This window comes from Arachis hypogaea, chromosome 9 (assembly GCF_003086295.3).
Source record: "Arachis hypogaea cultivar Tifrunner chromosome 9, arahy.Tifrunner.gnm2.J5K5, whole genome shotgun sequence".
Taxonomy (NCBI): Eukaryota; Viridiplantae; Streptophyta; class Magnoliopsida; order Fabales; family Fabaceae; genus Arachis; species Arachis hypogaea.
In genome coordinates, this window is record NC_092044.1 from 38,372,930 (window position 1) to 38,384,570 (window position 11,641).

Consider the following 11,641-nt stretch of genomic DNA (forward strand, 5'->3'; position numbering starts at 1 on the left):
AAACCACGAGCGGGTCGGCCCGACCCATCGAGAACCCGATCCGAGCGACCGAGTCCTTAGCGCTCGCCACGGTGCCAGGACACGCGTCCTCGTCACCTCATCAATATGGTTGAGGAAGCTTCGGGGAAAATGGGCCTGTCCCCCCCAGGGCCCACCTCTGACACGGTATAAATAGGGAAGGACCTACCCTTCCCTCGAGGTACGTCATACCCTTTCATCTAACCATTTTCCCGCCTGCACATTGCTGACTAGAGCGTCGGAGTGTCTTTGCAGGTGGCACCCCCCTCATTCTCCTTCTGCAACGAGTACTCGGCTACTCGGCAAGCCCAACTCCAGCACGACCAAAGTAGAGGCGTTCCCATTCCCTCACCTACTCACCCGACCTGTCCGGAAACCGACAACCGAACATTGGCGCCGTCTGTGGGGAGTTCTGCCTAAATGGAAGTCGCGCTGGGTCCCGGAGACCAAGCCCGAGCAGCCGGAGCGGAGGGGGCAGCCTCCGTCGCCTCGCTAAGGGGGCGGCGGAGGTCCCCCCGACAACACACAGAACAGCACACGAGAGCACGACCCTTCGGGGGAACAGGCGGCGACAGCGCCATAATAATGCAGGAGCTACGCCACAGGGTCTAGAACTTGGAGCGACAGTTGGCCGACCGGGAGCGGGACGAACGAACTACCGATCCCAGCTACACCCCGTCCCCCGAAAGCGAGGAGGAAGACTCTCACCGAAGCCGCCCGCGGCGTACATCCGCATCCCGAACGGAAGCGGAGAGCACGCGGGAGGAGTCTCCTATCCCGAGAAGACGAAATGACACGATCATCTACTCCCGGAGCAGGCTAACCCGCCATGCGGCAAGAGGTCGCGAAGACGGGGAAAGGAGATCCGAGAGAACACGACAACCTGTGATAATGGGCGTCACCCCATTCCACCGATCTATCCTCGAGGTCCGGTTGCCGAAACACTTCGACAAACCAACGGACATGAGGTACGATGGAACTCAAGACCCTCTAGAACACCTCACGGCCTTTGAGGACAGGATGAATCTGGAGGGAGTGGGGGACGAGGTAAGATGCCGTGCCTTCCAAGTAACCTTAGCGGGGCCAGCGATCAGGTGGTTTAACGGCCTCCCGCAAGGATCCATCTACAGTTTCTCGGACATCAGCCGTGCATTCCTGGCCCAATTTACAACACGGATAGCGAAGGCAAAGCACCCCATCAACCTTCTAGGGGTAACCCAGAGACAAGGAGAACCGACCAGGAAGTACCTAGATCGGTTCAACGATGAATGCTTGGAAATCGATGGCCTAACCGACTCGGTGGCCAGTCTTTGCCTGACAAATGGCCTCCTCAACGAGAACTTCCGAAAACATCTTACCATGAAACCGGTTTGGACAATGCACGAGATCCAGACGGTAGCCGAAGAGTACATAAACGACGAGGAAGTCAGCCGAGTAGTGGCCGCCAACAAACGGCAGCCCAGCTACAATCAAACCCGACAACAGGGAAATGGGGAAAGGCCAAAGGGACAAACCAGGGAAGAGGCGCTAAGTAAGGCACCAAGGACATTCCCCCGAGTCGGGAAATTCACCAACTACACTCCGCTCGCTCTCCCCGTCGCGGAAGTTTACCAACAAATAGCCGAGAAAGGAATCCCGCCGAAGCCCCGACCACTCAAGGACCGCACTGGAGGGAACAAAAACCTTTATTGTGACTACCACAAGGGTTATGGCCACCTAACGCAGGATTGTTTTGACCTGAAAGATGCACTGGAACAAGCGATAAGGGAAGGAAAACTAGCGGCCTTCTCCCACCTAATCAGGGAGCCAAGGAGGCGCTACCGCGACCAAGACGAAGAAGGCAAAACCCGTTCGGCAAAGCGACGACAAGAGCCAGAAGGCGGAGAACACGGCCTCACTGTGATAAACGTAGTAACGGCCAAAAACGCCGCACCAAGATCCAGATCCGCACACAAGAAGGACACAAAGATATTGTCGATCTCCTCCTCGTCGACGCGAAACTCTAAGAAGCCTCCATTCATTTCTTTCGGCCCAGAAGACCAATGGTTCGACGACGTCCCGGAAAACCCACCCATGGTCATAACGGCCCGAGTGGGGACCGGTCTCGTCAAGCGCATCCTTGTCGACACGGGAGCGGACTCGAACATCATGTTCCGCAACGTGTTCGATGCGCTTGGATTAAAGGATGCCGATCTAACAACTCACCAACACGGGGTCATTGGATTGGGCGACCACTTCATCAAACCAGACGGAATAATATCCCTGCCAATCTCAGTAGGACAATCCCAGGACAGGAGATCGGCGATGGCCGAGTTCGTGATCCTCCGAGACTCCACCGCCTATAATATCATTCTGGGAAGAAAAACGATCAATGATTTCGAGGCCATAATCAACACAAAGCTGCTAATCATGAAATTCGTTACCGACAACGGGTCCATAGGGTCCATAAGAGGAGACCTTGAGACGGCGGTCGCTTGTGACAATGCCAGCCTCTCCCTTAGAAAGAAGTCCAAGGAGGCGTCCGGTGTGTTCCTAGCCGACCTAGATGCCAGAGTAGACGACAAGCCTAGACCGGAACCAGAAGGGGATCTGGAGAAGTTCAGAATCGGTGACGAAGAGGAAAGATTCACGTTCGTTAACAAGAACCTCCCACACGAGTTGAAGGAGCCTTTGGTCGAAATGATAAGAGCCAACAAGGACTTGTTTGCCTGGACTCCGGCCGACATGCCGGGCATAGACCCAAAAATCATCTCGCATCATCTAGCCGTCAAGGCGGAAGCACGCCCAGTGGCCCAACGGAGGAGAAAGATGTCGGCGGAAAGAGCAGAGGAGGTGGCCAGGCAGACGGCCAGCCTCCTAGAAGCAGGCTTCATACGGGAAGTAGACTACTCTACATGGCTCTCGAATGTAGTGTTGGTGAAAAAGCACAACGGCAAGTGGAGAATGTGCGTAGACTATTCTGACCTTAACAAAGCATGTCCCAAGGATTGCTTCCCCCTCCCTAACATAGATGCACTCGTCGACGCTGCGGCGGGATACCGGTATTTAAGTTTCATGGACGCCTACTCCGGCTACAACTAGATACCGATGCACCGTCCAGACGAAGACAAGACGGCGTTCATAACGCCAGGAGGAACTTTCTGCTATAAGGTGATGTCATTCGGCCTAAAAAATGCGGGAGCAACATACCAGAGGCTGATGAATAGGATATTCCACGACCTCATAGGGAAGACAGTTGAAGTCTACGTGGATGACATCCTCGCAAAAACAACACGATCTGACGACCTTTTGAACGACCTGGCGAGTGTATTCGCGTCCCTCAGGCAACACGGTATGAGGCTGAATCCCCTCAAGTGTGCTTTCGCTGTGGAAGCTGGAAAGTTCCTCGGATTCATGATAACCCAAAGAGGGGTAGAAGCCAACCCGGAGAAGTTCCAGGCGATACTCCAAATGAAGAGCCCAGGCAGTATCAAGGACGTCCAAAGGTTGGCAGGTCGGCTGGCCTCACTATCACGTTTTCTCGGAGCGTCGGCAACAAAAGCCCTACCTTTCTTCAATCTCATGAAGAGAGGAATGGCGTTCGAATGGACACCCGCATGCGAGGAAGCCTTTCGGCATTTTAAAGAAATCCTGGCGGCACCACCTGTCCTCGGGAAGCCAAAAGAAGGGGAGCCGTTATACCTGTACATCGCCATAACAGGAGAAGCCTTGGCCTCAGTTTTGGTACGAGAAGAAGGACGGACACAACAACCAGTCTATTTTGTCAGCAGAGCCTTACAAGGGGCAGAGCTAAGATATAACAAATTGGAGAAGTTAGCTCTGGCACTCCTGACCTCTTCGAGGAGATTGAAGCAATACTTCCAAAGTCACCAGATCGTCGTAAGAACGGATCAGGGGATCCGGCAAGTGCTCTAAAAACCCGACTTGGCGGGGAGAATGATGACCTGGTCGATTGAACTCTCTCAATACGACATACGATACGAACCCCGGCAAGCCATCAAAGCGCAGGCGATGGCGGATTTCCTGGTGGAAGTAGCGGGGGATCTGGTCGAAGACACGAACACACAGTGGAAGCTCCATGTAGATGGAGCCTCCAACCAGACGTTCGGGGGTGCCGGGATTATCCTGGAAAGCCCGGCTGGAGTCGTATACGAACAGTCAATTAAGTTCGATTTTCCCGTTTCAAACAACCAAGCAGAGTACGAAGCCCTTATAGGAGGCTTAACCTTAGCAGCAGAGGTCGGGGCAACAAGGTTGGAGATATGCAGCGATTCGCAAATCGTCACCTCCCAAGTTAACGGAAGTTATCAAGCTAGGGACTCACTGCTACAGAAATACTTGGAAAAAGTCAAGGACTTGAGCCAAAAGTTTGAAGAAGTCACGATCCAGCACGTCCCGAGAGAAAGGAACACACGGGCAGATCTCTTGTCAAAGTTGGCTAGCACCAAACCGGGAGAGGGTAACCGGTCTCTAATCCAAGGAAAGTTGAAGGAGCCGGCAGTCACATTACACCTCTCGAAGCTAAGCCCCTCCTGGTTGGATCCCATTATCGACTTCTTAGAAAACAGCAAGCTCCCCGACAACGAAAAAGATGCCAAAAAGTTAAGAAGGGAAGCCGCCAGATACGCCATCATCCAGGGTCAGCTTTTCAGGAAGGGATTCAATCATCCCCTACTGAAGTGTTTACACCCCGACCAGACGGGCTACGTCCTCAGGGAAGTCCATGAAGGATGCTGCGGCCACCATATAGGAGGCAAAGCCCTAGTGAGGAAGCTAATCCGAGCTGGATATTACTGGCCATCGATGATGGCTGACTCCAAGGAATTCGTTAAGAAGTGTGTCAAGTGCCAAGAAAATGCCAACTTTCATCGTGCACCCGCCTCTGAGCTCAGCTTGCTAACGGCCTCTCGACCATTCTCGCAGTGGGGAGTCGATCTCTTAGGACCTTTTCCCGTCGGCCCGGGACAAGTCAAGTACCTCATAGTCGCTATCGACTACTACACAAAATGGATAGAGGCCGAACCGCTGGCCAGCATATCCTCGTCCAATTGCAGGAAATTCATGTGGAGACAAGTCATAACACGATTCGGTATCCCGGAAGTCGTCATCTCGGACAACGGGACACAGTTTACCGACAAAAAGTTCACAGAATTCCTCACCGGCCTGGGCATAAAGCAGAGATTCTCCTCGGTAGAGCACCCACAGACAAACGGGCAGGTCGAGTCCGCAAACAAGATCATCCTGCAAGGGCTCAAGAAGAGGCTGGATGGCAAGAAAGGCGCTTGGGCCGACGAGCTAGCCTCGGTTCTCTGGTCCTACCGAACAACCGAGCAATCCTCCACTAAAGAGACACCTTTCCGACTAACCTACGGGTCAGATGCAGTGATACCTGTAGAGATCGGAGAGCCGAGTCCACGATTACTCCTGGAGGGAGTAGAGGAAGCCGTCGAGAAAGACCTGATAGAAGAAACCAGGGAAATGGCCCATCTGGCAGAAGCAGCGCTAAAACAAAGAATGGCCTTACGCTACAATGCCAAAGCACTCAAAAGAAAGTTCGAAGAAAACGACCTCGTCCTGAGGCGTAACGACATCGGCCCGTCTACCCCGGGAGAAGGCAAACTAGCGGCGAACTGGGAAGGACCATATCGAGTCAAGGAGGTAATCGGAAGAGGAGCATACAAACTAGAAAGACTCAATGGCAAGGAGGTCCCGAGGACATGGAATGCGGATAACTTAAGGAGGTTCTATTCATAAGCCATCTATTTTGTAATAGCACTTCAGTGTCTTTGTTACAATGATTGAACCTGCCCAATTTCTACATGCTATATTTGCCTATGTTATTTTCTAATTTCTAACTTTTTGAGCGACCACTATGAGAACGATGATACGCAGTCTCGGGACTGATCACCCCGGGAGCCCCTCAGTTCAAAAAACACGGTGAACGACCATAACAAGAACGCACGCCATAAACGGCCAACGCGAGTAAACGGAAACGCGAAGTAAATCAACAACGAATAAAACAAGAAGTTAAACTTACGGGCAAACGAGCCCACAAACCCATTAACGGGCACCAAAGTCACAATACAAAGGTTCAACAAAAAGAAGTTCAAATAGTACAAACATCACTTCTTCGGCATATCAACAAGTTTACCATCCTTAATGGTCTTGAAAACTCCGATCGCCGACACATCGAAGTCCGGAGAAACGATCTTCACCTGAGCTTTGAGGGCCTCTTCAGTCATGAAAATCGCATTCTTGCCCTGCCCCTTGACTTCTTTATGCTTTCGTTTGAACAACTCGGCCTCCTCTCGGGCAGCCTTGGCAGCCGCCTCCGCTTCGTCCCGCTCTTTCTCCAGAGCGGACACCCGACCTTGCGCAGCGCTCAGCTGGCTCTTCAAGGTCAGCTCTTGCTCCGTCAAACGGGACACGGAGGCGTCGGCAGTTTTCAATTTCTCCTCGGCTAAAGCAGTCTTTTTCTGGGCGGCGTCAAGCTTGTTCCCCGCTTCAACCAACTGATCCTGAAGCGTTTTCACTTGGGTTTTGTACTTGTTATTGGCATCAACCGCAAACTCAAGCTTCCGACGAAGCGAGGCCATACCGGAAAGCTCAAACTCAGCCTTTCGGGCTATGGCCGCGCCACAAAGAAGGGTACGGTACATCCACCGAGCCTGCCCCGAGAGGTCGGTGCCATGGAAATGATCTTCCGTGCCCGGAAGCAGCTGGGCATCTATGAAGGTCCCGACATCAAAATTCCTTTCCATGACAGTCAAAACCCCCTCGGGACTAGACTGCGACCTCTGTCTCTTGGGGGTGGGGATAACGGACAATTCTTCCTCCTCCTCCCGGCGAGAAGAGGACGAGTGCCCGGGAATAGGAACCTCGGGAGGAATTGGGGTTGCGGAAGTAGGAGTGGCAACTTTAGCAGACGCGTCGACTTCAGGAGGAGGCACTTCCGGAGGAACCGTCACCTGCTGTCCTCCGGTCTCCTCACCCTCGTCATCCTGAAGAAAGGTTTGATACAAGTTATCCATGCCGATCACTTCGGCAGAAAGCCCCACTACAGAACAAATTGAAAAATGAACAAGTTAATGGAAGCAGCAAAGGAAAATTCAAACAAGCGACTACACGACAAGAGAACTCACGGATATAATCTCGAGCGGCCTCCCGGTTACCCATTAGGAGATGAGGATTCACATTATTCCTCCCAAGAACTGCCCACAAAATGTCGGCTATCCGCCGATCCACGGTCGACATCCCTTTATAAGTAACTTTGATAAAAGGATTAGACCCCGCCCCGAAACTCCAATACGTCGGGATGAGGCGCTCCTTTTCCAAAGATAACCAAAAAGGGTGACGACCCTTAACCGGGCGGACCTTAAAGTACTTGTCCTTGAACCCATGGTAGGAGTCCTCGAACAAGCCAAAGATTCTCCGGCCCTGGGCAGACCGGAAGGACATGAACCCTTTCTTATGTTTCCCCTCCTTTGAAGGGTTAGTTAGATTAAAGAAAAAGAGGAAGACGTCAACAGAAATCGGTAGCTCTAAGTACTCGCACACCATCTCGAAGCAGCGAATGGATGCCCAGCTGTTCGGGTGCAATTGAGACGGTGCCACGGAAATCCGGTTTAGGAGGCTCATTTGAAAGGGGGAAAAGGGGATGCGGACCCCGACCTAAGTGAACATGGCCTTGTAAAACCAGATCCAATCGGCAACCCGGGGGGCATTGAAATTAATTTCATAAAGCCGCTCGTGAGGGGCGGGGACATAAACATCATAGTTCGCCTCCTCGTCGGTACCCCCACAGAGATATTCGGCCTGGCGAAATTCCGTGAGCTCCTCCTCACCCATCTGATTGGGAGAGTTCCTGAGGTCGGAAACCACTCACGCATACGGGTCATAACCCGCGGCGGAGCTAGAAGCTCGGCTAACGACACGAGGCATACCTACAGTGGGGCACCGTGCGGTTAGTCCGTGAGGCCGGAATCCGGGAAAAACCCAAAGAAACCCCTCGTGCCGTGACCACAAGGGGGACCAAACAAACCAAGACCAAAATGAAAACATAAACCCCCCATGACACACCACAGTCAACAAAAGAAAAAGAAAGCGCATCCACAAAAATGCGCCCATGAACAACAAGAAAAGAGCAAGCACAGGAAAAATGATCATGGCAGACATGCAAACAATCATTAAAGTAAAAGGAAAAGAAGTAGTTACCTGGATGAATTGAGAAAATTCAAATAAGGACGAAGCACACTAGAGCAATGGAAACAACCTTTGTGTGATGAGAGCGCAGGAAGGACGAATGGGCAGTATGATCAGAAAAGCAAAGTAAATGGAAGAAGAACAGAAACATAAAACTGTTCAAAACCGCTCTAGTGGAAGCGCGAAAGACCTGGGGGCAGAACCGTCTTTGCACACACGGGATTTTTCAATCCTTTATGGGCATTTAATGCCCCGCGTGAGAAACGAGGCGACAAAGGAACGCCTCGAACCGCGAACGGGCACGCATGCGGGCAGCGCGTCTCCCACACGAGCGACCGACCAAGCGACGACAATGATAGAAAACTCGCTGCCAACAGCCTATACGGCTGATTATCGGCGCGTGGGGGCATTGTTACGGTCCGGTCCAAACCACGAGCGGGTCGGCCCGACCCATCGAGAACCCGATCCGAGCGACCGAGTCCTTAGCGCTCGCCACGGTGCCAGGACACGCGTCCTCGTCACCTCAGCAATATGGTTGAGGAAGCTTCGGGGAAAATGGGCCTGTCCCCCCCAGGGCCCACCTCTGACATGGTATAAATAGGGAAGGACCTACCCTTCCCTCTAGGTACGTCATACCCTTTCATCTAACCATTTTCCCGCCTGCACATTGCTGACTAGAGCGTCGGAGTGTCTTTGCAGGTGGCACCCCCCTCATTCTCCTTCTGCAACGAGTACTCGGCTACTCGGCAAGTCCAACTCCAGCACGACCAAAGTAGAGGCGTTCCCATTCCCTCACCTACTCACCCGACCTGTCCGGAAACCGACAACCGAACAATAATGATACTCAAAAACTCTAATGTTTGTCTTTTTCTTTTCTTCACACAAATTAAAAAATCAAGAACCATTAAACAAAAGAAAAAGCTGAAAGGGGAAAAAGATAGAGATAGAAAAAAGATGGTACAAATACCAATAGATTCTTGACGGTTCTTTTCTTTTTCCTTTATTTTTTTATTATTAGTGTATTGCCTGCAAAATACATCTTTGAAGGAAGAGTTAGTTTAAACCAGTGTTCTGACAATCAAATTGGAAATTGAGAATTAATCATCGAATTGATTCTATTTAAGATAAAAATTGGCTAATAATAAATTAATTAATCAAATTGATTTAATTTATTAATAATCAATTAATTTAAAATAATAAAATAATATAAAAAAGATTTTATTAAAAAATTATATATTTTATACATAAATATATTATTTTATTATAATCGATTTAATTTTAAATAAATCTTAGTTAAATCTTTAAATTTTTTAATTTATAATACTACTCTTCGATTTTCGATTTAGTTTTTAGAAGTTTGGTTTAAACATGACCCTCTAGCATTGATACCTATTTCTGATGCCATATGCTAAATAGGTGAATTTTTTTAAAAATAAACTAAATAAATATTTTATTTATTAAAATAAATATTTTTAAATTTTTTTATAAAGATATATTCTACATTTTATTTTGTTTACGGTACAAATAAAATAATATTATACGTATTTCGTTTATACTGTAAATGACATAAGACTGACGTGTACAGACGTGTATATTTCGTTTACAATATAAATAAAATACGTGTAATATTATTTTGTTTACATTGTAAACAAAATACGTGAAAAATTATGACATTCACAGTGTAACGAGATACGTTACGGCAAATTTTCAGCAGCTATAAAAGGATGTGCAACCTTTTGTATTCTTCACAAACGACATTTCACTATTTCTTCTATACCTTTTTCTTCCGTAAATTAGTCATAATGTCTAGTAGTAGTGGATATTTGGTTATATGTGTGTATCCTAATTGCCTTACAAGAAATGGTGATAATGAGGCCATTTTTGAGTGTGAAAATCCCGTTTTGTTGCATACCCAGCGAGTTACTTCGTTGTCGAAGCTAAAGAGTCTGATATTAATCCTCTGTGTTGTGAACGAAACTCCTATATATAGGCATCTCTATGTCTTACTTTGTTTACAGTGTAAATGAAATAATATTATAGGTATTTTGTTTATATTGTAAACAAAATAAATTCGTTACACAATACGTGTGTAAACGTCATACGGTCACCATATTTTTAGTCTTATTTTATTTACAGTAAAAACAAAATACGTGTAATATTATTTTATTTACAATGTAAATGAAATAAGACATTAAATATATTTTTTGTAAAAAAAACTTAAAAATATTTATTTTAGTAAATAAAATATTTATTTAATTTAATTAAAAAATTTTAAATAGGTCCAAGTAAAAAAGAAAAAGGTTTTGCTAAGATTTAAAAAGATAAAAATCATCTACACCTGTAGAAATGTATTGAAAATATATGCTGGATAACAAATGGTATGTTAGGGGAACATATTCTGCAACAGTACAAGGATGGCACAATTACAAGCTATCTTATTGTAGAAATTGTCTAAACTTAGGTACAATACATATTTACACACTTTTCATATATTTATTATTTTTTTTTTGTTGTCGTTGGTAGAAGTTAAATTCGAAACCTTTGAGATGAGAAAGAGGCAGAATATCGTGTGAGTTGAGATTCGTTGACATACATTCATCTTATCAAATCTTATAATGATAGATGGTAGTAACTTGAGTTGCCTTTTTGCATTTTGGGCCAAAGAAGCCTTTATTTACTTATTTAAAACGTCGCAACAATTTAGGTTACATATTTCTATTATGTTAAAAATACTCCTATTTTAATCCACTTGAATTAGTTGAGTTATTAATTTATTCATTTATTTAAATATGTTTTAAAATTTTAAATCTCATCTTATGTATTATTTTATAATGTATTAATTAATGACAACCTTTTAAATAGAACTAAATTTACAATGAATTAATCTTTAATTTTTATCGAATTAAAAAGCATCATAAAAAATAAAAAAAATAATCTAATTTTTATCGAACTTTGTGTTAGTAACATAGAATTATCTATAAAAAATTATTTTAAATAAGAAAACTAAAACATCTATGAAAAAGCATATAATTGTTGCTTTGAGCCTATTTGGGAGAAAAACCTTCATATTTTATTTGTTACCCATTTCTTATTTCTCAAAACACCACTTCAGAGTGGTTATACTATTTTTTTTAAATTAAGCCATTTCTACTAAATAAATATCTTATGCATTAAAAATAAATTTTTAATATATTTTGTGGTTTATTCAAGTTTTTTTAATATTGTTTCAAAAATTATTTAAGAGCATTTTACTGGACAATTTGTAAAATTCTAACATGACGATTAGAAGTAAGAATTTTTTCTAAATAAATAAATTAAATATTTTATTTATAAATATAGATAATTTGTAGTATATTTATTAATTTGTATTGTTTAACTTATCTTGTTTACAATGTAAACGAATATATAAATTTATTTCGTT

At 46.0% G+C, this 11,641-nt stretch overlaps 1 protein-coding gene across 1 annotated transcript; it reads left to right on the top strand.

The window, feature by feature from the left end:
* The first annotated feature begins 909 nt into the window (after window positions 1-909).
* On the top strand, window positions 910-3,099 carry LOC140175110 (uncharacterized). Its single transcript, XM_072202036.1, has one exon. It carries the CDS (start codon window positions 910-912, stop codon window positions 3,097-3,099), a length of 2,190 nt encoding a protein of 729 aa, XP_072058137.1.
* Window positions 3,100-11,641: the final 8,542 nt, after the last annotated feature.